Genomic DNA, 27522 nt, shown 5'->3' on the forward strand with positions numbered 1-27522 from the left:
AACTGTGTTATTTCAATGATAGTTCTAACACCTATTTACATCCAGGTAATGGCACTTATTCTGCTATCGACCTCACTATCACAGATCCATCACTTCTCCCAGATTTTTCTTGGAGGGTGCATGACGATCTTTGTGGTAGTGACCATTTTCCTATTATCCTAGAGCATATCACTTCTAATTCTTTAGAACGTGTAGCTAGGTGGAAATTCGATAAAGCAGATTGGATCGCATTTGAGATGTTCTGCGAGGCTGATATCTCTCCAGAGACTCTCAATGCAACAAATGATCCTATATTAAAATTTAACGAGCTTGTATTACGAGCTGCCGATAGAACTATCCCTAAAACCTCGACAAATCCACAATCCAAAAGCAAACCCTGGTATGATAAGGACTGTCGCAAAGCCATTAAAGACCGCAAAAAGGCCGAGCGAATCTTTAATACATGTCCTACTGATAATAACTTAAACCAGGTTCGTATTTTTAGAGCTAAGGCTCGTCGATTACTCAAGTCCAAGAGACGATCTTGTTGGCGGAACTTTGTTTCAGGCATTACGTCAAAAACACCCATGCGTAAGGTCTGGAACATGGTTCAGAAACTAAAGGGCAAAAATAATAGAGCAAAAGTTCAGCATTTAAAAGATGGAGATAATATAATAACTTCTCCACCCGATATAGCTAATAAACTAGCTGAAACAATCTCAAAGAAATCTTCTTCTGAGAATTATACTAAAGAATTCCAACGTATTAAAAACCAGAAGGAGAAAATTAAATTGCCCTTTTCTTCTAAGAATTTAGAAGATTATAATAATCCTTTTAATATCGAGGAACTTAAAACTGCATTAAAAAAGGCCCACGATACTGCTTGTGGTCCTGATAATGTATATTATAAGTTTCTGAACCATTTACCACCTGAGCCACTGGAGACTCTCTTGGACTTGATTAATGATATTTGGATAACTGGTAATTTTCCAGCCTCATGGAGGGAGGCGTGTATTATCCCGGTTCCTAAACCGGGTAAGGATCATAATGATCCAAATAATTACCGTCCCATAGCTCTTACCAGCTGTGTCTGTAAGACTATGGAACGGATGATTAATGATAGACTTGTTTGGTTTCTTGAAACCAACAAGCTTTTATCTAATATTCAATGTGGTTTTCGGCAAGGTAGATCTACCATAGATCACCTTGTTCGATTCGAAACCTTTGTTCGCGATGGCTTCATCAATAACGAACATGTGGTGTCCATATTTTTTGACCTTGAAAAGGCCTACGACACCACATGGAAATATGGTATTTTAAAAGACCTCGCGAACATGGGTCTTAAAGGTCGATTACCTATATTTATATCTCAATTTTTATCCGATCGTCAGTTTAAGGTACGGGTTGGGTCCACTCTTTCTGACTCTTATGAGCAGGAAATGGGTGTACCCCAGGGCAGCATTCTATCACCAACTCTGTTTAGCATAAAAATAAATAGCCTAGCAAAAACATTAACATCTGGCACAGAGGGTTCTTTATGCGTCGATGATTTCCTTATATGCTACCGAGCTAAGAACATGAATAATATCGAACGTCAGTTGCAGCTTTGTCTCAATAAGATCGAGAAATGGGCAACTGGAAAACGGTTTTAGATTTTCAACGTCTAAAACCGTCGGTATGCATTTTTGTAATAAACGGAAACTTCATCTTGACCCTGAGCTTACTTTTTGTGGTAAACAGATTAAAATTGTTGGAGAAACAAAATTTTTAGGTATAATATTTGATAGTAAGCTATCTTTTATACCTCACATAAAAATGCTTAAAGCTAAATGTACAAAGGCTCTCGATATAATTAAGGTCGTGTCTAGCACCGATTGGGGTGCTGACCGATCAGTTTTACTTAATTTATATCGTTCTCTGGTGAGGTCTAAATTGGACTATGGATCCATCATTTACGGTTCCGCTAGGAAGTCGTACATTAAAATGTTGGATCCTGTTCATCACCAAGGTTTGAGGCTCAGCCTTGGTGCTTTTAGAACCTCACCAGTAGAAAGTTTATACGTGGAGGCTAATGAACCTTCTTTATATCACCGACGTATAAAACTTAGCCTTCAATATAGTACAAAGCTTAAAGCTCATCCAACAAACCCTGCCTACGACTGTGTTTTCAATCCATTATATGTAGACAAATATACTAAATGTCCTAACAAGATCCCTTCGTTCGGTCTTCGTATATGAGCAGACCATATTGTGGGAGGTAACATCAAGCTGGATGATATAGCTCCGGTGTCTTTTCCGGAGTCTCCTCCATGGCTTCTCCCACAACCTAAACTAATATTTGATCTACGTAAATATAATAAATCCAATATAAATCCTCTTATAATTCAGCAAGGTTTTGCTGAAATTAAAGCTAATTATACGGATTATAAATTTATATATACTGACGGGTCGAAGGATGGGGACAGGGTTGCGACTGCGGCTGTCTTAGAGCAGCGGGTCTCTTCCTTTCGTCTTCCATCCTCTTCTTCAATATTCTCTGCCGAGGCTAGAGCTATATTCCTGGCCTTATCATATGTTTCTTCTGGGTGTGCCCAGAGGGCAATGATATGCACTGACTCGTTGTCTTGCCTATTGGCAATACAGAATAATAAATTTAAAAATCCCTTGATCCTTCAAATTTTAGCTATACATAGGAAATTAATTAGAAGAGGTAAAGATATTATATTCTGCTGGATACCAAGTCATATTGGTATCCATGGAAACACAGTCGCAGACAGGGAGGCGAAAGCTGCCCTAAATAAACCCATATCTAAGATAAAAATCCCTTATACTGACATGAAGTCGAATATTCTTAAATATATTCGTGGCCTTTGGCAGGGTGAATGGAACTTGCAGGTCCATAATAAACTGCATGCCATTCATCCGGTCATTGGCTATAATTCATATACATTTGATATGTCTCGTAGAGACCAAGTCGTTTTAACCAGATGCCGTATTGGACATTCTCATCTGACACACAATTTCATCTTGGATGGGAGCAGTGCTCCCGAGTGTGTTGGATGTGATGCTGAATATGGCATCAAACATATTCTGGTTGACTGTGTAGACTTTGCCCATGTTCGGCAGAGATTCTACACAGTCAACTCTATATATGATTTGTTTGACAGCATCGCTGGCGATGTTGTCATAAATTATTTAAAGGCCATTGGCCTATATCATAAAATATAAATTTTAATTGTCATGGATATCTATAGATAAACAGTTATATATATTTATACATGTACTCTAACCCTGGTTTTCGAGTTTTAAATCTTATTTTTCTTTTATTCGATTTTAATCACGTCTGTACTTTTTGTTTTACTTTTGGTGTTCATATTGTCATATCGAAAACCTTAACCGTCTCTTGCTTTCACCTTGTTCTCGCCACGGTATGGCTGAAATATTGCCGATGTGGCGTTAAGCCATAATCATTCATTCATTCAAACAATTTGCTGTAGGACGGTTTTTGCGTCTAACACGCCAACTGAACACCATCCATTTAGGACCATGTTTTTTGGTGGTCAAAATACTTACGTGATAGGAGGTTCTTTTATGACACATTTTGATCTGAACCGATGGTATTAGTTAAATATTACCGGAACACAATAAATAAGTCTTTCAAAGCCAGGTGATGAAAGACAGGTATTGTCTTGCTTCATACTTTGGTTGCTATCCATACATAAATCATGTAGGCCAACACCAAAAAGCAATGACATCTTTCAAACATGCCGATGAGCGTATTGCTCGGTTAAAATAAGTTGTCCCATTGTGTGTACATTTTTGTCTTTTCCTCAATACTCCACTGTTTCTGTGTACATTGGAAATGTTGTGCCATGACGCTCTTTATCTCGCTTCTACAACGTCTCATTCGAAATATTTGCTTGTTGCCCAGTCAGATAAACGGGGATAATAAAATTGGTCGCCTACTTGTCATTTTTTATATCAACTTAGGCCTACAGGCCACTCGACACATAGCACATTGACTTACAGAAGAGCGAAAAAACCCGAATCTGATATTCACAAAATTTAAAAATGACCATGATGACTAACTTGGTCATGTTTCCTGCTGTTGTTTCAGGACAATTCTCCCGGTGCTGGGAGAACGCCACACCCTCGATAATACCTATGCAATACCAATGCCTCTTATTCTGTCTGCAGACAAGTTCCTGCTCATCGCTCACCGTGAGACGGAATATCAATGTCACGTGGACTGTCGACTGTATGAATGCAATGCGTACGATGACATGGATGGTGTCCCTGCTGAGGGGTTGGTGCACTATGACCAAACTTTTGCTATGAACTTCAGTAATTAGTAACATGATTAAACATATTGTCCCAAATGCATATATACATGTCTGCATCTGAATATAATACCCAACTTGAACTATTCGCTGTGTGTATTCATCGATCAGTATATTTATTTATTCATTTTATTGGTGTTTTACGCCGTACTAAAGAATATTTCACTTATACGACGGCGGCCAGGGCCATGATGGGATAAAGCCAGACAGAGCCCACGGACACCCACGACCAACAATAGGTTGCTGCAAACCTTTCCACTTAATTACGACCAGAGAGGATGCCAGCATGATAAAGCATATTAGTCGATATAAGAATCATTGTTTTGATTATTTGATCGGTGTAGTTTAAATACTCTACATCTTTTCACTAATACATAGAATGGTGGTAAGTTTTATGGATGGAGGAAGACAGAGTGCCTCCGACCTTCAGGTCGTTACTGACGAACTTTCCCATGTTTTAAATGTTGAATCGTGTTCATCACTAGGGTTTGGGACTCAAGAGTTTAGAGCTGAAGCCTGGCGAACCTGCGTTATATAACAGGCCTTATAACGGCTTTAGGCTAATCGAAGAAGCTCTGTCTTTAACATAGTTTTTCAGCGATGTTATAACGAAATAGATGTTTCCGACCCTTATGGCTAATAGCAAGCTAGAGGAGACAACTCATTTTTTTGGAGATTAGGACAATTGTCTGGATATAAGAAATTTGTACGTACAGATGGGGTGAGAAATACGAACAGAGTTGTATCTATCTATGTGTCGGAGCAGACGTTCGTATACCAGCCATCAACCAAGATGGACGCGTCAGGTCAATAACTGCAAGGCCAATTCCTAAAACAACGTCTAACACAAATTATTAACCAAGAAAGAATGTGAAGTTTGAATAGAATCACGCAAAGAGAATAGTCAACAGATTTTCATGATGTTGGAAAGAGGCAAGGTATAGCATGTCCTAGGCAAATGAGTGTAATAAGTATCAAATGTTGTACCGTGCAAGTACAGAAGTTGTGGACAATAAAGTATGTATCTCACTTGCGCTTTGTTACCCAACGTGGCGATCTAATTTATCATCATGAATATACAACCCCTAGGCCTGTCTTAGTCGGAATTAGCCACAACCATGATGCAGAGCGTCAGAGATTCTGGACGCTTTGTCCTATTACAGGAGAATTATATTCATTGTTAAACTTCAGTGCCTAGTTGTTTGAAACAAATGCAATGGCTCCTCAGTCTGGCTAAAAATTTGAATATAAAAAAAAACTTTCAAAGTCAAAGTATAACACTAGCAATTATAGTGTATATTTAATGTAATGTTCGTCACGGATCTCCGTGGCTCAGTTGTTTAGCGCGCTAGAGCAGCTTATTGACCCAGGAGCCTCTCGCTGTGAGTTCAAGTCCAGCTCATGCTAGCTTCCTCGCTGGCCCTACTACGGAAAGTCTTCCAGCAGCCCGCGGAAGGTCCTGGGTTTCCTCCCACCAATCTGGCCACCGTCGTATAAGTGAAATATTATTCGGTTAAAATAAATATACACTTTTTTAGGCTAAGTATAAAATTGAAGACTTGGCTTAAAGTTACATCTGGCATTAAGTCTTAAACCAGTTTTGAACAAATGGGCCCCAGAAACTTAGAGTTAAAGCGTTTGATGGTATAGGCTTAATTGTCTTCCATATTCGGACTTTTAATCCAGGGCCGCAAACTGAGTATCGCCAGAGAGCGATTTTGTGCAGTGAGGGATCGTGGTGGATTTTTAAATCCGTTTATTCTTGCAATCTTAACCTTTCCTTAGGAAGTGCTTGAGAGAGATGTTTGGATACATGATGGATACCAGGTCTTCTTTGCGGAAGCAAAGTCGTGCTTGGGGAGGCTAAAGCAGCTCTTACAAACTTCAAAAATATCCAGTTAAGATCCGGGTATTCTGATTTTCGACTCCACGTTCGGTGCCTTCAAATACATGTTAAACTCTATGAACTTCATCTTATCTTTTGCGCCAATTCTTACGTTTATACCTATAGTGACTTACATAGACCAAGTACATGCATAATGCTAACGATATGCCGTCTTTGGTATTCTTTGTTTAACACACATTTTTACCTTAGTTGGGGACATTGTTCCCATGTGTGTTGTGTGATGGTCAATTCGACATGAACCAAATCCTGGTTGACTGTTTAAACTATTCACCAAAGGCTCTGCACAGTCAACTGTGGACTTCATTTATTTGTCAGTGGCGATGCTGCCATACGCCCCACTTTAAAGAGTATTAGTCTGCATGTATATGCAATTTTCTAGGCGATATTTTTTAAAATACGACTATTTTGGTCAGATTTTAAAATGGTCGTCTAATATAGATTCTGGATGTTTTCATTATCGCATCTAAGATCATACGTATCTTCTGTTTTAGAATATAACTAAGACGTGCGCTAAACACTTTTCTCATTAAGTTGTTTCTGTAATATTACCGAAGACGAGTAGAGGAATGACGGCACGGATAGTCGACCGGTTGGATAGGGATTCTGATGCGCTAGTGCTGGACAAAGGGCTGAAAAACGCCTGGAGGTGGGACTGCAGTGACGGGGAATATGTGAGGAAATACATGCAAAAGATCAAGTCAGAATATTTACAGCAAGCTCTTACATTAATATTAGAGATGGAGGGATTTCAGCTGATTGAAGAGCAAAGGAGGGTGTTGACAAGGAGATATATTTATAATGTTTAGTCTCAGTATACAACCACAGCATTTGATTTAAAGTTAAAATTTCAGCGATAGAGTGAAAACTTAAAGAGTTATCTGGAACTCCTGTGCAAGACGATTCTCGTCGTCAGGATTCTGTTGAGTGTTACTACTACCATGCTAGGGGACTCGCCCGGAAAGCTTGTCCTAGACTTTGGGATAAATCTTCATATAAAAGAAACGAGTGGAAACCGAGGGTTCGAGAAACTGTGTTAATACCTTCTGGTCAGCAGACAGTTATTCCTAGTACACTTGTTACAGATAATATGGAGATTACTGGGAAATGGGCTTTCTGTGAACCTTTTGGAAAACGTAAGCATGAAGATGTTTTTGTTTTTTTTGACAGAACTTAAGTGGACACTGATCTAGATTGTTTTCCTCTCCGACTTGTAAATATGCGAATTATCCCGTCGATCATAGTTAACGGTACAATTGCAGCATGTTTAAGTAACATACTTTCGACTGAAGCAGTTACTGACAAAATGGTTCAAAAAAGAGTAATACTGAGAAAACCTTTATTCTGAATTCGGAGTTAGTTAAACAGAATAAAAAGCTATCCTGACATTTAGCAGATTTACATCTTACAATTATTCAGATTTCACCATCAAAGGAAGATCAACACATTTGCTCAGTCAGATGAAGATTTTTTGTAGAACAAAAGGGATCAAAGACTGTAAGAACGCTAACCAGCCTCCAACGCTCACACACGATCCTCGAACATTAACATTTCATAAACAGGAAGAAGCTCACAGTCAAATATAAAATATGCCGCAACATGATATTATTGAGAAATCGACCAGCCCATGGGCCTCGCCTATAGTTTTAGTCACAAAGGAGGATGGGCTTAGCAGTTTTTGTGCATATTATCGTCTTAATATCATCTTTATGGGGCTTTATTTGCTTTATGGAGTGTTAAGAAAGTACGTCAGATACAAACAAGGGTCGATCCCTGACATCACCCAAGAACTAAACTGTCTCCACAGTCACCCAGTTACTGAGCGCGGCCTGACGTCACAGCAGTCAGACGATAGCGAAGCGATAGCTACGAACGCGGTGATGAAGAGCTAGTTTCGCTCCGTAAAACTTGTTTTGAGAGTACGGAGATCCACTCTTCAGGTGAAGTGCCATACATTTTCCTCGCTAATTGACGCACAAGATTGTGGATACTTTGATACATGTGCATTTAGTGTTGATTGATCATTTTTCGGCGCGATGCAACCAGACGGGCACTTGCAAATCAGGTCACACAATAACACAGGACGCAGTCACAGACTGCACTCATATAAGGCATTTATCTGATATAAATGTAAACAAAGCATCTGCTGAAGTGTATCCTATAAATATTTCTTTAGTTCTCATTAGTTATAGATTGACCGTTGGTCTTGTTATTTCTTTGATAACTGTGGAAAATTAAAGCCTTGGAAATCTCCGTTGTAGATTATGACGTCACTCCGCGCTCATGAATATGAATGAGCTGATCTATTCGATGTTTGTTGATAAATGATTTCATGTATTTTGCTGTGGAAAAATATGCTGCACTGAATTTATGAGAGATCTGTAGACCTGGGTTAGCATGTTTACAAAGTGGGAATGTCATAAGTAGTCATATATTGTATTCTTATATATTATGTAAGAGAAAGCGGTACATGCTTGTAATTTTACTTACCGAACATTGCCGATGTTGTTTGTTTTAATGTGTTTGTGTTAAGATTGTGTAGTACACTGACATAGTGTTTATTTCATCAGTTTGATCATGGGTGATACGATCATTAATGCTATTTTATTTCTTTCTGTTTTTACAGAACGCACGCGTTTTCTAGAGAATACAGTGTTTGGTAAGAAAAAATATCCGTAGTAGTTAACTTCATTACTTTCCGACCATGGGGCGAAATGGTTTTCCACACTTTATCTGACAAGTTATTAATAACAAGTAGGCTTGAATGACGATTCTCGTTTTCACAGGTCAATGTGGATTATTTCAGTTCAAGACCATGCCCTTCGGCCTTGAAAGATTAATGGAAATGGCCTTAGCGAGTGATAAGTGGAATATATGTTTGACATATTTAGATGACGTCATTGTGTTGGGAAAAACTTTAGATGATGCAATTCAAAATTTGAAGATTTTAACTATTTACCAAAACAAGAACAATATAAACATTCAACTCGGATAACATAGAAACTTTGTACCTTTTATGCATCGTGAGCGAAAACACCCAGCCTTCCAAATTCAGGGGTGAGAAATGTTAGTATGGTTCCCACTTCAAACGTCTTTGAAAAACTTGTCAGGGTAGTGTTTGGATATGATGTTGAGATTAATACTTCTTTGTTATTATATTCCTTTATTTATTTGTTTGATTGGTGTTTTACGCCGTGCTGAAGAATATTTCGCTCTTTGTTATTTTATGGGCATGATATCAGTGTAAAAGTTAACGAGACTATTGTTGTGTTTGCTAAATGATTCATGACACTTTACGATTTGTGTAATAGCTTTTTTATATATGTACACCTGGTTCTGTGACTAACAATATACTTTTTTGCCGTCTTATATCTTTTATATGAATAGGCTTATCAGCCCATTGTCAGTGTTTGCACTTTATTATTTTAATGTAAATTGTGTACTGGGCGACACACTATGACTGCCGTACTGATAAGTCTTCAGTTTTTCGTTTTCTTCCCATTAGTTAAGTTGTAAACCAGTTGCCCCCACATATGTAATTGGAGCAATACTATAAGTATGATGCTTACTTTGTGGCGCGATCCGAACAAAGAATGTTTCAAAGAAAAAATTGTCAGGTAAGGAAGGACAAACCGGGGTACTCCTGTCCCTTCGGTCTGCAGTTCACACTCTCAAAACCTGTGGAAATCCCTGTGGGTTAGCGCCCCGGTGCAAAAAAGGAATTTTAAATGCGGTACCATTTGATTCCCCATTCTAGAAACCTTCCATGCTATTAGATATGCAAATATAATTTCTATATTTAGAAACTATCATTGGACAAACGACAAAAATGCCTTCTATTTTAACTTGTGCAACATTTTGTAAGTCGAAATTAATTTTTTTTAATTATGGTGATACTCCATATTAAAGTTTGAAAGCTGTTAAGGTGCATTTACTTGATGTGTGTTTAATATGAAATTACATTCACTAAAGTCCAGTACAGAGTGTAATCATACCGATCAGATTATACAAATCGAAAAGATCATACATAACAGTATGATCTGAGGATTTATCGCCTTCGTCTCCATCACATTGGTACGTCTTCGTGGAGAAATACACAATAAACATGTAAGTTTTGTACCATGTACACTCAATAGATCTGAGGATTTATCGCCTTCGTCTCCATCACACTGGTACGTCTTCGTGGAGAAATACACGTTAAACATGTAAGTTTTGTACCATGTACACTCAATATTACATGCATGCCAGTAAGCAAGTGCCAATTAACTCATCTCATTCGCACTTAAACAATTCCGTCTATTTGTTCATACATGTATGTGTTTAACAATCACAACGGATATTTTGTTAAATGGTAATATCTAAATAATTTGCTTACACAGTATATTTTCTGGACATATAATATAACAGCAGCAAAGATATAGTTGAAATTTCTTCTCAAAAGACACACTACTTGTCGTGATATCCTTTTTAGATTATCGGCATATGGTCGTCTTCTAATTTAACCTGATATATAGAATCTATACGCTTGCTATTTTACTCCTGCACAGTCTCAAACATTGTTAACAAGAAATCAACACACAATTGTAGAATGCAAAACTAACCAGAATCATTACTTGCCAGATGTGTAGTGGATTTACGTGATTATACCATTGGCATTTGAAAGTAAACTATATTGTCTTTCTTCGGTCCAATGCACTACACACCAAGGGGTCAAAGGCTGTACCAGTAAATTTTACTTCCACCAGTGAGAGAACATTTACCGCCATACGCTGTATATAGGAAGCTAACTTCAAAATGATTAAGATTCTTGATTCGGCTCTGGGACATTTTTAACATTTTTCTTAAAGTTTCTAGAGACTGTCCTGAGGGGGTCATATTTGCAGTGGCTTTGGTCCCAGACGAGAGCATAAATGTACAGGACCAGTGTCTTGGACCAGTCAAAGGTTTGGTACGGGAGGTGACGTATTAGGTCTATCACGTCGGTGAGTCATCTGGTTTCAGATGTGGATGAAAAGGTCACAGACAAAGCATTGTGAAGATCGTAGAACTGAAGTCCGCGAGACTGGGCGTTATCATAAAGATAATGAGCGGCAATGCATTCTCTGTATCAACAAAGAAATGGATACCGGGATACATGAACTTTTCAAAATGGGTAGACTATTTACATAATAGGATTTGAAAATAACAGATGTAGGTTTATCATCGCTGTTTAACTGATTGATTACTTTTGACGAGTTAATGACATTACAATTTAGGAGGCATGCATATATGAACGGTAAAACAGAATTTGAATATTCCCCTTTACAATCCCTGCTTTGTTGACTTTAGGCCTAGGTTGTAATATATCTTGCCTTTACTCGTTTTTTTTCTTCAGTGTTTCTTGAAACTGTGCATTCCATGATGCTCACAATATTTTTGTTCTACATCTTTGAAGAAGGTCCTGTTTGTTACATATTTTTATCAAACACGAAATCTTGACTTGTCTTTAAACTGCCTTGTCCTGTATTTCTGTATACACTTAGTGCATGCCAGTGCCACAATTCTTATGACTTGTCTGGGGACAAATATATCTGGAATGGGGGTTGAGGGGGGGGGGGATGTAACGGAAATACCCTCCCGCATGTATGTATCATTATAGCTAATTCTTTACACGTTAAGATGTGACGTCACATTATTTAAAAAAAAATGCGGTATCATACCACTGTATCCCCATACTACACACATTAAGTAATATTAGATACGCAAATATAATTTCTTTAATCAGAAGCTCTCTTCGGACAAACGACTAGGACAGCCTTCTGTTTTGACGTACGCAACATTTCGTAAGTCGAAATTATTATTTTTGTTAATTATGGTGATGTCCCATACATTTAAAGGGAGACGTTATTGAGTTCCATATCGCTTGGATTATACAAATCGGCAAGGCCATAACGGGATGATCTGAGGGATTGTTATGTAAGTTATGTACACTCTGTGTTCTACGCATGTCAGTACACAAGTGCCAGTTAACGCATTTTATTTGCATTTAATAAAAAAATTCCGTTTATTTCTTCATATATGTACCTGTTTAACTATCACAGTGGATATTTTGGTAAATGGTGTCGTCTGCTTAAATAATGTATTTTCTGGACATGTGATAATAACAGTAAAAGTATAGTTGAAATTTCTTATAAAACTAACACACTACCGGCCGTGATATCCGATTTGATCATCAGAACATGGTCACTTGCTGAAATAACTTGATGTATAGTCATAAGGGCATAAGAGTATAGGTCCATGGTTTCTAGAATCTGCTCTGAAGGTTTCAGATTTGCAGTAGCTTTGGTCCCTGACACGGACATAAATGTACACGTCCAGCGTCTGGGGCCATGTAAAGGATTGGTACGGGAGGTGACGTATCATACCTATCATGTAACTTCTAAGGAGTTTGCCATCAGAGATGAGGGGTTCATGTACAACGATCTTATATGGTGCTAAGAAGGTCTGATATCTCACCAATACGTCGGAAGGGAGGATCACTAACATCCCAGCGTGAATTTTTCTCCCAGACTCGTTCATTTTATCCCTCGCTGCTGAAAAACTACCAGCTTTACTAGATTGTCTCCTCGTGTAAATTTCAAGTTGTCATTCACCGAAGTTTTAAATAGTTAGCGCAGGTAAATGTAAATTTGCATTCGGCATAGACCATCGTCAGGGCAAAGAGGGGAAAAACTCTGAAAGTAGTAAAGACGCACACTGTTTATTTATACTGTGATAAAACGGTTTGTTCTGTAATTCTCTTTATGTTAGGAGAAAATTTATGTAGTGATATTTGCTTATAGACTGTAAAAGCCAACCTGTCAAATTTTAATTAATAAAGATTCTACTTTCTGCATGGTATATAATAAAAAATACATCATCCTGTTTCAACTTATGTTCTTGAAACAAATTTACCAAAAAAGTTTAACGCTATCTTATAGACAGGCTTATATTTTAATAAACAGAACAGGTTAAGGTGGCTTACCTCTAAATGGGGAACCTGTTTTACGAATCAGTCGCAAATTACCCCTGGCGTAGCTTCCGTGGCAACACACAGTGAAGAGACATCACCTTGTTAAATGCGCTTGGTGTAGTTTCACGACAGTTTTGAAAAATAGGCCCCATGCAATATAAAGGGCTACATCTATCTAACATTATATATATATATATATATATATATATATATATATATATATATATCTTCATGATAAAGTTAGCAGGAGAAAAAAACACGCAAACAACGGTAAGGCTTTCTGTACTAAAAATCTAGATAGGCAACCATCTCTCACACTTATGTCACACTTATTTTACGTACACATTAAATCCATAAGCGAATGTAAACGTAGAGCACAACCATCCCTTCTAACTTTTGTATATAGAAAAAAATATAGGTGTGCAACAGAGAACCATGCGTTCTCGCGTTCGACTCGGAACATGTGTTTTCAGTGAAGACAGTTCTTAGTGTCCTTGTGGGTATTAACAGAGAAGTCAATAAGTCAGCAAAGCTCCAAGACAACTCAACATGCTTACTTATTATACGTGATGACTTCAATGGAGGTAGGCCTAATGCAACAACTCATCATTCTGGAAGACAATGCGCCTTAATACTTTCCGCTCTACCGGACAGGTATGGACACGACATGCCAGTAAGCCGATTTTCCTTTGACACGACGAAGAATTCCATCACACAGCTACTACATGCATACATTTTACACTGTGGACCGGTTTGATTATCTTCACTAGAAATAAAGCGATGTACGAGGCAAAGTATACGGTGTTATGTTGATCCGCCAATAAACATAGCCAGAAAGAAGTAGGCCAAGCTGTTGTTATAAGTATTCTTTGTAGTTCAACTGATCTATAATGGTTCATTGACGCTCTTAGCTTCAGAAAGGGCTAAGAGATATGTCACAGTGCCAATCGGCTGTAAAAAAAAATACATTTTCTAACAATGTTATTGGTTTTGGTTAGCTCATTAGATGTGGTTTCCATGTACACACAAAATATTAAGGATTGATTCTAAACAACTTCGGCATGAGTCGCCTTCGTCTTGTTTGCCCTTTAGCCGCTTCAGTCCGAGCAGTTACGTAACCCGTGTAGTTTGGCTAGAAACGTCATAAACTTTCTGTCGTCATCGTTTCACATGAAAGTAAATTCATTATAGCGAATTGAAGGTGAGCCGTTTGATGCTGCCGTACATATTGATGGAACGTCGTGCCTTTTATTTTTGAAGCATCATTTAACGTGCTGTGAATTCAAAGGGACCAGTTTTAACTCGGCTTGTCACTATTTACCAGCTACCGCTGTCGTAGGCCATCAAGTTTACCCGGTACATGTTGAAGATTGTCTTTTTGTGTCAATTGCAGGTCTGCTTTCTCCGTCCAGATTGACGAAGCGATCTGTTAGTCTATGTTATTATCATGTCTCTCGCGATAATTATTAAGTACCACGTGCCGAAATACGTGAACATCAAAGCAACTTTCTATCGCACATCAGTGGTTTCGTTCGTTGAAAAAAAAATCAACTTCGATTAGCTTCCAAGTCACAAAGTGCAGGTTACATCACATTAATTTGGTAATGACAGTTAAAACTGATAGGGTAGTCATATCTGTGCTTCTCTGTTTTTGTTTTTGGTTTTATCTGAAAAAAAAAAACAGAATTCAAACATCTGCTCTGAACGAAATTTCTCAGGAGTCTTGATTTGACACCGTACTTGCATATTAAACTGACAAACAGCGCCATCTATGATGTCACTTTCACATAAATTAAGTTTGCTTTAACCTATATTTTGTTTTGAAATTAATAACTGAAACATTTCACGTTATCAACTACAATGAATTGAGATCAAAACACCATCCCTAATCATTACATGATAAGCCAGTTTAATGGTACAGCGCAATAACAGGTGTAGATGACAAGTGACCTGCTAACGAAAAATGGATCATGTATAATGCCAAGACCGTCTATCGCCTTTTTGTTGACTTCGAATCTTCAGACTGAGCAATAGAACATCGCCAGGAAAGGTTTCTATGAACGAAAGAAGGCAAGTTCTCGAACTAATTTGGATTTCGGTTTTGACAAATGACGTAATTTTCTGTGTGTCCACCAATCGCCCCTTGCACTAATCCCAGCGTTCCGTGCAACACCGAGAACTACCAACAACAATGAATAACAAACTATGTAGACCGTGCAATAAAAAGCAAACTGGACATGGATGGATGCAACAACAGAAGTGAAGAAGATCGGGCAAATGGAGTGAAAAGGAGCTATTTTGAGTTTCATTCCTTCCAAAGGAAGTGGACGCATGCCATTCCACAAGACCACTGGGCACCGAGTAAATGGTCGCGGATCTGCTCGGACCACTTTGTCGGAGGGATTTTCACAAAATTTCAACAAAATTTAGGGGAAAGTGGGGCAAAATGGGACACTTCTCAGATACGCATAATACTCGTGCTGCCAACTATGTTGCCGCGTTGAAAATCAGAACGAGGCCGATGTACAACAACAACGTCGCTATTAAAAGTAGGCCTACACGTGGAAATGGAGTCATTTAAGCGGCAGTTTATGAATTTTGACCCATCTGATGTAGGGTAAGCACATTTTTAGTCTCCCTGCGGGTATAATTTATCTTGAGAAATATTGCCATAGATATATTCATCTGAAACTTGGCATAGCGCGGTATCACGAACAAGCAAATAATGCAACATCAGCATTGACCTTGTAGCCGGGAATGCTGATGATTCAGTCTTAAGGTAAAGGGTTTTTCCTAAAGAGTGTAAGGAGGAGCGCCAATGCGCATGTCCGCACTTTCAGGTCTCTTTTTGCAGAAGAATCCCTACTCTTGGTAGGAGTACAAGGTCAATCGTTGAGTTGCAACATTTCGAAAACAAAGCGTACATGAAAGAGAATAGAGTTTGCGTGGTTATCTTTTGTTTAACCAAAATATTCTACTTATCTGTCAACTATATAAACTGACGGCCAAAGAAACTTTACGACTCCGTGAGTTAAATTTAACCAGCCTTTCCAGCAAATTCATACCAAATTATTGTAGGAAATAGGAAACGAATTTGGTTCGAGACAACGAAGAACGTTGAAAAATCACGTGACCCATGGATGGCCGCAACTGCACATGTGTATAGACTAGTGTATAGTATAACCGTATAACAGTATAGGGGAAAAAAGAGAGAAAAAAAAAGAGGCAAAACGTCGGCTTGTAAAGTTGAGTGGGACAGGTCGAAAAGAGCTCCCTGGCGCCAAAACGGACCAATGGGTGAGCCGGATTTGCCCCAAAACTGCACAATGGGGACCCGCAAAACGGACCAATCACCGTGCGAGAAGGGGTTACGTAAGAAAAAACGAACCAATTAGCGTGTGGTTAATTTCCGCGTCGATAGGATAAAAACCGGTGAAGACAGCGACCGGCAGCCTCAGACTCACCTGAATCTCTGCCGGCCTGCCTGCCTGCCAGCCTGCTGACGACCCGACCTACTGAACTACCGAGAGAAGAGAAGAGAAGATACTGCTACACTACCTACCTACCTGTACCTGTACCGGCCTACCTACCCGCCTGCCGAGATGAAACGCTCCACAACCGTGAACCCCCTGCATGCTGCCATCAGGATGAAACGCTCAGCGTCTGTACCTGCCCGACTATCCACCATAGCCGAACAACAACAGCCTCCCGAGAAGAAGAGGAAGGTGTACCTGCCCTTACCCAGCGAGGTTCTTGCCAAATTACAGCTCGCCTCCTGGCTGTGGGTGGGGGTGTGTAGAGACGAGACGATTGAGATTTGCCAATCACCTACAGACCCGAACGCTCCACCCAAACGCGTCAGGCTTGACGGGGTGGGGTGGACTCGGCTCAAGACCCTGGCTGCTGATCTACCTGAGGCGGGTTTACCTGTGCGGAAGCCACTATCCAACGGGTACTTTCTGTCCACGCTGACGAACTCGGAGGGTGTCCTGTACCTTCATGTGAAGAAATGGCGAGCCTACCAGCCGAACGGTCGACTCTACCCGACGAGTGAGGGTATCACGCTCAAGTACTGGACTTACTGGCAAAAACTAGTCCAGGCCATCCCCGACATCGACGCCTTGGTGCTGGTGGTGATCGAGGCTGGCGATAACGACGACATCCAAGAGCCCCAAGACCCCCAAGAGCCGTCCTGTACCTTCATGTGAAGAAATGGCGAGCCTACCAGCCGAACGGTCGACTCTACCCAACGAGTGAGGGTATCACGCTCAAGTACTGGACTTACTGGCAAAAACGAGTCCAGGCCATCCCCGACATCGACGCCTTGGTGCTGGTGGTGATCGAGGCTGGCGATAACGACGACATCCAAGAGCCCCAAGACCCCCAAGAGCCGGGGATGGAGATTGAGATGATGGAGACGGAGGAGGGGAAGACTGGAGAGACTGGGGGTAAGGTGAATGCTGCTATGAGTGCTGCTTTAACCGCTGCTGTGACGGCTGCTGATGAGGAGACTGCCGATGATGCGACTACCGCTGCTACTGCAACCCCCAGCATCCCCGACGTCCCAGTGGAAAAGGTGGAAAAGGCGGAGCCGTTAAACCCTGAGCTTGAGACGGCGCGAACAGCCTTGCTGTGGCAAGCTTACGATGTAGCTCTCCAACCTCACCTCCTCAAGTTACAGCGCGATGTGTACGGTCAACAATCCACCAACACCGCGAGTGATCCATCTCCTCCCCGACCTCCCTTGCTGGAGAACCGAGAGCTGGCCCTGAGTATCGTGGACGAGGCCCGTATGCGTTACCTGAAAGAGGGAACTGTGTTGGTCAAGTTCATGCGCCAGGCCCGTAAGGCAGCCTCCCTCCCGTGGGCTGTGGAGAAGAGTGTGAAAGACCAACTGCGGCAGTTTTTAAATGAGACGCCGATCAACAAATCGAACCCGGCATTCCCCCAGATGTACGTGGAGTATTTGATGACAGCCAACAACCTCCCCGCACCTGACGAGCAGCCTACATTCCGACCTAACAACCAAGCCAACCAGCCCAACCAGGCTCCACAGGCCACCCAGACGATGACCGAGTGAGTGTGTTTTTTTCAACCGCACCACCCTTACCCAGCTTTTTTGTTTTTCCCTTCATTCATTCTCGTTTTGATTTGTTTTTACCTATGTGTGTTTTTACAGGGAGATGACTAGGATGGTGCGCGTTATAAACATTGACCAGTGTCGGGACTTCCATATTGGCGATACAATCGTCATAACGAGACATATCTCACCGTGACAACAAAATAATGGACACTTACAGCATGTATTTATTCGTTCATTCGTTGATGTGTTCACTGTTCGAGTTCGAAAAAATAAATAAAAAGTTTCAGGTTGACGACCCTGGTCTTTTGAGTTGGTTATTGTCTTTACCTGTTTGTTCAGGGATAGTCTATCTATCTTTCTATCTATCATTTTGATTGATGTGGATAGGGTTCGGTCGGTGACGGCATTAGAATGGCGACGGTGTCTTCTTTATGTCTTTTCTAGCCTGGCGAGGCTCCGTACAACACCGCAATGGAAAGACTGGGTAGCTGTCGTCACCGACCTGCAAAGCTACACAAGTGTACTTCATAGTATGTTTGCGGATGGTAGGGTGAACGAGGGACGACTGCAGGTGCTGCGAGCGTACACTGAAGACGTCTGTCAGCATGTCGAGGATTCCCGACCTATTCAAGCGTATTACGTAGAGATTGCTCGTCCCACGTTAATAGAGGTCTATCAACGCTCCGTGTTACATACCTGTACATTGCTGTACAAATAATAATAATACTGTTACCTTACTATGGAATCAATCCCCGGTTTTTGTGTTTTCTTTTCTTTTTTATATGGACTGGGTCAGTGTGTCAGTGTGTCATGCTAGGGTTGATATCTATCCCGATAGCTCCTATGTATTATGTATGGACGCACCAGCTAGCTGGCTGGCTGGCTGGCTGGCTGGCAACAATGTATACAAGTCGCAGCCGAGCAAAACAAAAACCACGTGTCCAAACAAAGCACAACTGACAACATTGTTGGCCCGACTGCGGGTCAGCTGGCGGGTAGGATCGCTCAGCGTGTCTTTGCAACACTGTTCACCCAGGAAGGCTCACTGCTGCAGGCAGAGGGTCGGTGTTACGAACCGTACAGCCTGTCGGTGGGATTTTCCTGTCTGGCTACCTGTTGGTTGTGGTAGGGATGGCTGGATCGACACCACACCCAAACATACATGCACACTGGAGACTCTACTCTACTATACCATACTATACCATACTCTACTATGCTCTACTCTACTATACTATACTATACTCCACTCTATACTATATATAGGCGGTCTGAGGCAGGTTAACTCATTACTCACAACAGACACCAAGCACCAAGGACGACGTGGTGGACTATGCCTCGCGTCACTCGCACCAACCCACGGCGAAAAAAAAAATCAGTCACGCCGGGCCGTGGTTCAAACCCGATCGATACCGCTCTCCATGCTTTGTATTATAACCCGGAGAGTCCAGCGGCTTACAGCGGGGTTCAACCGTTGCTCAAGGCAGCTCGACAACAGGGACTCAAAGTGAGTCGAACCCACGTGTCGGCTTGGCTGGCTCAGCAGGACACATACACACTCCACCGGCCTGCACGCCGCCATTACCCGCGTAACCGAGTGGTGGTTGGGGGTATTGACAGTCAGTGGCAAGCGGACCTGGTCGACATGACAGCGTTCGCCAAAGAGAATGACAACAACCGTTACCTACTGACCTGCATCGATGTGCTCTCCAAGTATGCCTGGGTGATGCCACTCCGGACCAAAACCGGGGCTCGTTTGATCGAGGCATTTCAACAGATTTTCAAGACGGGTCGCCGACCGTTGTGCCTGCAAACGGACGAGGGGAAAGAGTTTCTGAACAGACCGTTTCAAGCCTTTTTAAAGGACAAAGGGGTGTTTTTCTTTCACACGTTTAACGAAACCAAAGCCTCCGTGGTAGAACTATTTCACCGCTCACAACACTCGGCGATACCTGGACGCCTTACCGGCGCTGGTTCGCGGTTACAATCAAGCCTACCACCGAAGCATACGACGAGCCCCTATCGACGTCACCCCCAGAACCAAAAGGAAGTCCGGCAAGTCTTGTACGGTCCACTCACAGCCAAACGTTCGGTCCACCGGTATCGGGCCGGTAATCTCGTGCGTATCAGTAAAGTGAAAGGGAAATTTGAAAAATCATACCTGCCGAATTGGAGCACGGAAATGTTCCGCATCGTCCGATCCCACGCTCGACAGCCTGCTGTGTACACACTGGAGGATTTGAACGGGGACCAATTGCTAGGGACGTTTTACGAAACCGAACTCCAACCGCTGACAGCCGCGGTGGATAAGTTTTATCAGGTGGAGAAGATCTTAAAAAGGGAGCTGCGGCGAGGAAAACTGTACTATTGGGTGAAGTGGGTCGGTTATCCACCCAGCTTTAAATCTTGGGTGCCGGCCACGGATGTGAAACGTATTTAAACCCGAGGATAACAGGGTCGCTACCACTTCCGACTGACCCGCCTCAAGGGATGGATCGGTGTATACAAGGCTTGCGCGAGAACAAAGGGACCGTAGCAGCCGTACTGGGCGTTCTCTTGTACATCGGTGCTTTAGTGGGTGGATTGGCTGCGGAACAGCCTACAACTGCTCCAAGACCAGTCAACCCTGCAATATCTACGAGGACAATTGAACAAGACACGTTTCCGCTGGATTGGGACACCTGTATCGCCACCCCAACCACCGTCAATTGCCCGTCGGTTTGACAATACCGAGAACGCCGCCACTGCCACTAGCGCCATTACCCCGAGCTGGGATCGAACTCCCACGTCACAACCCACCACAACCACACTACACCGACGGCACCCACTCTCCTCAAACTCCTCAAAATCCTCACCCCTTTCACCCACCCCTACTCACCCCACCACACCAATACCTAGCATCGTTTCCACACCTGTCTATCTATCCCCTAACACAACACAGGTAACACAGGCAACGCAGGCGACACAGGTACCATCACCTGCCGTCAGTCCTCCCACTATCCACCACCCCCACCCGTACGACGATCCGAACCGCCGACGGACCTAGTTCTACCCATGGACACGCGATGGGAGCATCCCTTTACCTGCATTGTCAGCGGCCCGGCGGGATCTGGGAAGTCTGTTTTTGTGAAACCGTTAGTGGAACACGCTCCAGCTCTCATTCACCCACCCCCACAACGCATCGTCTGGTGTTACGGGGAGTGGCAGCCGTTGTACACCACGTTACCTCACGTTCAGTTTGAAGAAGGTGTGCCCAGCCCGTCCGCTTTCGACCCGGGGGAGCGGACGTTAGTCGTCGTGGATGATTTGATGGCTGAAGCCGACGATCGCGTGACAAAACTCTTCACCAAAGGCAGTCACCACCCAATATCAGCGTGGTGTAAATCGTGCAAAATTTGTTTAACAAAACCAAAGACCATCAGACCATCAGTCTGAACGCACACTACTTGGTGCTGTTCAAAAACCCGCGAGATGTATCCCAAATTACCACGATCGCTAAACAAATGGCTCCAGGGCGGACACAGTACGTGCGCGAGGCCTTTGAAGATGCCACGGCTGAACCTCACGGGTATTTGCTGGTGGATTTCAAGCAAACCACACCCGATCACCTGCGACTTTGCACCCACATTTTCCCCGGGTAGATTCAACACGCCTATCTCCCCAAGTCATAATACCAACTTTAAACCTACAATCTAGCACATCAGTTTGTTTGGCTGGCTGGCTGGTGGGCTGGCTGACGTGTCAGCTGACGGACTGGTAAACAGTGTATTATTGCGGCGAGCGGTGACTAGGTCAGTGTGTCATCATAAAACTTTGAACACACAATCTATCGCCTCAGTTGCTCTCACGACGACTACCCGTGATGAGGTCACGCCGTCTCCAAGGTTACGGTCCCTTATTAACCCTGCTCGCGCGAGCCACCCCCTCTATTCGCTAGGCTGTGCTGCGGGGTAACGATCCAGGATTACTCCGGTGCTTGTGTGAATATGCTAAGAATGTGTTAAATGGAAACGTTCCACTCTCGCCGGCTCAGAAGGTGAAGTTGCAGCGACACAAGACGGGTGTTCGCACTTTGGTGAAGAAAAGTGTTCCCCTGCATAAGAAAGGACGGATTGTTCAATGTGGTGGATTCCTTCCACTGCTACTCGCCCCCCTCCTCGCCAAAGCCATTGTACCAGCCGTTCTCGGGGGTGTTGTCGGCGGTGTCGTTAAGGGTGTCACTAGTAAGGCTATAGCTGGTGGCAGGTAATGCAGCACGCCAAAAAAAATGGCCTTGGTCGAGCCGCGGCTCTTAGAGACGCTCACACGACCTTCACCTCCAGCCCACCCACCCCCAGCCTACCCCAGCTCCCCATACCCCGTCCCCAGTACGGTGAAAGCCCTCAACACGCTCGATCAAGAGATGGCCTCGATCCTCCACGACAGGACTCTCTCGGACGAGGAGAAAATACAGCGATATCACCACACCCTTCAACGGTACCGAACGTTTTAAGATCAATACCAAATCGGGCAGTGGCCGAGTTCGATCCCACCTCATGCCAAACCCACGCCCAGTCGTTTTTTGAGCGAGGCGGACAAGGCGATGGTAGACACCCCAACCCAGACCCTCCAGCCTACCACCCCTAGCCCCTCACACGAGCGCTCAGCACCCCGGGATCACTACCGGGCTTGGGTGCGGGAAAAAATGAGCACACCCGCCGAGCTGGGGAATCCCCCGATCGCCAGAACCCCGACCAGCCCACAGAACAAAAAAAAAACAGGCCCTCCACCACTACCGCCTGTAGTACCACACACACCACACCAAAGCGACCCAAGAAGACGCGACGAGGCCAGCGACCTGAACTCCGGCCCGCTTCATCATACGCCCGCTAAGGTGGAGTCCCTATTAATTAAATCCAGGCGCCAGAGGACAAAACGATCAGTCCACCTGAGGGAGATCATCTCACCCACACCATGTTTTACGTGACGCTACCCAGTAACAGCACGCTGGACTACTTCCCCAACAATACCTTGACGCGTTTCACCACCCAATTACCCCGCCCCATCCATTTGACAGGTGACTGGGAATGTGGGCTGGTCGAAATACAGTATCCCCGGACCTGGTTTAACGTGCGGGCAGGTGAAGTGTGGTATACCATAGACTCCCCAAAGGACTCGCACCACGGTACGCATAAGCTCATATTACCAGCCGGCTACTACCCGACACCCAAAGACCTGGCCTGGGGGTTGACCAAATTGTTAAGCGAGACAGAGTTTGAGAAACCACTGGGGCTTGGTTTCAGCCCACGGCTAATGCAACTCATGAATTTACCGTACGGATGGCTCATGGGACCGGCGGACCTCATGTATGTCGGTGCCGAGGATTTAACGATCAGCACACCCACGCTGTACGTGTACACAGACAATATCGAACCGCGTGTGGTGGGGGACACGTTGGCCCCGCTGTTGCGGACGGTTACCACGGAAGGGCAGTATGGGGAGCACGCCTCCAAGACTTTCCAACACGTGGAATACATCCCCGTGCAGTCCAAACATTTCTCGACGGTGGACATTGATATTAGGGACGACACGGGTCAATCCGTCGCATTTGAACGCGGTAAAGTGGTGCTGACACTTCACTTTCGACAGCGGCGTGCTTTACCCTTGCAATAATGGCATCACAGCAGGCTTACATCGACTATTACACCAAACAAGCCGGCGGAGGTGGGTTACCTGTGTTTCGGGGTGTGGCTGTCCAGCGCGGTCACGGTTTGCTGGGCGGTCTCAGCAAACTGCTCCCACAACCCTTGTTAACCTCGCCGGCTGTGAAAGCACTGGGCAAAACGGCGTTACGAACCGGACTGCAAGTCGTGGGGGACGTGCTGAGTGGGGGCGTGTCACCACAACAGGCTTTGAAACGACGCGGTTTGGCGACTGGAAAACAGCTGCTGGTCAAAGCTAGTCGCTACGCCCGACAGCGGTTACTGGGTGAGCCTATAAAACGGAAGACACCACGCGTCACGCCCACTCGCCACCGACACGTGGGACTTAAAAGACGTGCCGTCAAGCCCAGAAGAAGACACATCAAAGCTCGAGCCGCATGGAATGCCCTGAATCCACCGGATATTTTCAGCTAAACACACACGCGCAAGCGCACAGACACAAGCCATGGCTCTTCCCCACCCCGAGTGCTGCCCGTCCGTTAGCAGTGAGTTTGATTTGTGGACCTTACCCCCGACCGACACCAGCGTTCGAGAAGGCCGCTGGGATGCTTACATCCCCACTGCCAGCCTGAGTGATGTGGGACCTGTGGAATTTGTCATCACCAATGCCGACGCAGACACTTAATTGGACTTGGCCAACACCATGCTGTACGTGAAGGCAAAAATCCTCAACGGCGACGGGACGGCTGTGGCTGTTGACAAGGTGGCTTCGACTAACCTGTGGATACAATCCATGTGGCGACAGGTCGACGTCTCCCTAAACGATAAACTCATCACACCGTCCACCAACATGTACCCATGCCGGGCTTACTTGGAGACATTGTTGTCTTACGGTAAAGAGGCTAAAAAGAGCCAGCTGTCTGCTGCCTTGTGGTATGCGGACACCCCAGGAAAGTTTGACACGATGACTGACACCAACGCCGGGTTTGTCGATCGGCTGACCTGCACGGCTGAAAGTCGGTCGGTCGACATGCTGGGTCGCCTGCATTGTGACATGTTCCTGCAACACCGACACCTGCTCAACAACGTCACTGTCCGCATCCGCCTCACCCCGGCTAAGGATTCGTTTGCTTTGATGTCCGATGAAGCCGCTACCGGCTACAAGACCCGCTTGGAGGAGGTATTGATCTTTGTGCGCAAAGTGAAAATCACCAGCGGTGTGCAACTGGGGCATTTGAAAGCGTTGGCCAAAGCCCCTGCCAAGTACCCAATCCGCCGCGTGCTGATCAAGTATTTCTCTGTCCCCAGAGGTCACACCCTCATCAATGAACAAAACCTATTTCTGGGCAGCTTACCGACACGTTTAGTGGTGGGGTGTGTGAGCAACAAGGCTTTTGACGGGGACTACACTAAAAACCCGTTTCGTTTCCGACACTACTACACAAACTTCGTCGCCTTGTACGTTGGCGGTCGTCAGATTCCAACCAAGCCCCTGACACCCGACTTTGAGAACGAGAATTTCATCCCCACGTACATGAACCTCTTTACCCACACGGGGAAAGCGTTTCACGACGAGGGAAACAATATCAAGCGCACCACATTCGCCGAAGGCCACACGCTGTTTTGTTTCGACTTGACCCCTAGCCTCCACGATGACCACCAACTGAACCTGGTACAAAAAGGGGTTTTGCGCCTGGAGATGCGGTTTGCCAAACCACTGCCGGAAACCATTAACGTGGTGTGCTACGCTGAATTCAGCAATATCGTAGAAATAGACCAAAGCCGAAACGTGCTCTGTGACTTCGCCAGTTGAACAGCCAAAAAAAAAAAACAAACAACAACATGGACACGGTACAATTGTGACGTGTGCTACAAACAGACGTGTTTACCCGGGCTGTGGTGGGGGCAGGGGGTGGTGTCTACCCTCGGGATCATCTCCCCTCACTCCCCTCACGTCCCGCCCCTAGGATGCCCTGGACACCCTGGGCCTGCATCATTAACACAGACACGTGCCTTCGCCCAGGACGACATTGGGTCGCCGTCTTCATAGACCAGTGGTACAACCCACCCCATCTCCGGGGCGAATACTTTGATTCCTACGGACTCCCACCCCTCTACCCCGATATCACCGCTTGGCTTAACCGGGGAACACACCACTGGACGTGGAACGATCGGCGGCTGCAGAGTCTGGACACGACCGTGTGCGGTCAATATTGTGTGTATTACTTAACGCAGCGAGCTCGAGGCCGTCCCATGGATGCTATTGTACACACGTTGGACACACCGTGCACGACCTACGATAATGACTTACGGGTGTTCGATTGGGTGGATCGCCAGTTTGGGATTCATCTCTCGCTTTTTTTTTTTTTTTTTTTTTTTTTTTTTTTTTCCACACCCATGGACTGTAAAACATACATCAAATAACATTCTTTCTTCCCGGTTCGATGTGTTATGCCCCCGTGGGGTTTCCGGGGTGATAAGAATAGGACCTCAGCCCTCTAGGCAAGCTTGTCGTAAAAGTCGACTAAACTAGAGCTCTCCTGTGTGAGCCCGGTGAATATAATAGGCTCACATCTTCTCGGTTGTGTGAGAGGCAACCGGGGAGCGACCTGTTTGCCGTGGGTTGCGACCCGTAATCTACGAGGACGGGATCCTGGTGGCTGAGGGTGTGTTGATCTTGCGAGATCGTCAAGCCCAACACGCCACTTTGGCCCTTACTTGGGGAGAGACGGGAGGTCGGATGGGCCCGGTCCGATCAATCGGCTTGGTCATGTCTTGCCTCTGCGTGGTCCCAATTGCTTCAATAACAGCACATCATTTAGCGAACAAATGTTATTTCTGAAATATCGTTTGCGGGACTACGTTTTGAGGCGGTGGCTCATGGGTCAATCGAGTAGATTGAATTTAACCTTTGGTATAAATCAATCTGTTCGAGTATACCTCATATGGAATCCTTGGTGTCTTTCCTGCTGGGTATTCCCAGGTTCAGGCATCGCCCTTGTTGGCACTCCGTGGTGGGTGGGGAACATATGGGGTGAAATTTATATCTATATGTCATGTCTACATTAAAACCTACTTCAAATATTTCGAATATATCTAATAAATCTTCCTCTCAGCCGACTTTGTCTTTAAGTGCTGATAAAAAGAGGAAGTTGTCTGACTCACTGGATAACGAACAGAGCAGTTGGCCGGCTTTCATTGTTCTCTCAACTAAGAGTGAACAAAAGCCGGCTTCAAAAATTCACCCGTTTTCTTTTGCAGAGGGCTCTCCAGGGCACAGCTGGAACTTTAAAAAACGTTAAAAAACTTAGATCCGGAGACATTCTCATTGAATGTTTCCGGCAACAACAGTCAAAAAATTTACTTAAATTAAATAAAATATCTGACATATCTGTTTTCACATCCCCTCACCATTCCCTGAACAGCTGTCAGGGAATCATTCGTGACAGGGATGGTGATATAGCTGACCTGACTGAGGAAGAAATCTGCCAAGAACTAATTTCACAGGGTGTTACCAGAGTGAAACGCTTCGTTACGAAGAAATCTGGTAACCTCTTTAAACTTAATACATACCTGCTTACCTTTAA

General features: G+C 44.1%; 2 protein-coding genes across 2 annotated transcripts; both read left to right on the forward strand.

The window, feature by feature from the left end:
* Window positions 1-19626: 19626 nt before the first annotated feature.
* LOC135470679 (uncharacterized) lies at window positions 19627-20733 on the forward strand. Its single transcript, XM_064749713.1, has one exon. It carries the CDS (start codon window positions 19627-19629, stop codon window positions 20731-20733), a length of 1107 nt encoding a protein of 368 aa, XP_064605783.1.
* Window positions 20734-24638: 3905 nt separating this feature from the next.
* On the forward strand, window positions 24639-25748 carry LOC135470680 (uncharacterized protein F54H12.2-like). The gene has a single exon (XM_064749714.1). The coding sequence runs from the start codon at window positions 24639-24641 to the stop codon at window positions 25746-25748; it is 1110 nt and encodes a 369-aa protein (XP_064605784.1).
* The last annotated feature ends 1774 nt before the right edge of the window (window positions 25749-27522 follow it).

Source organism: Liolophura sinensis, chromosome 7, assembly GCF_032854445.1.
Source record: "Liolophura sinensis isolate JHLJ2023 chromosome 7, CUHK_Ljap_v2, whole genome shotgun sequence".
NCBI classification, from domain to species: domain Eukaryota; kingdom Metazoa; phylum Mollusca; class Polyplacophora; order Chitonida; family Chitonidae; genus Liolophura; species Liolophura sinensis.

Coding starts and splice junctions, on each gene's coding strand:
- LOC135470679 (XM_064749713.1), top strand. CDS start 19,627: ATGCCTCGCGTCACTCGCACCAACCCACGGCGAAAAAAAAAATCAGTC.
- LOC135470680 (XM_064749714.1), top strand. CDS start 24,639: ATGCTGTACGTGAAGGCAAAAATCCTCAACGGCGACGGGACGGCTGTG.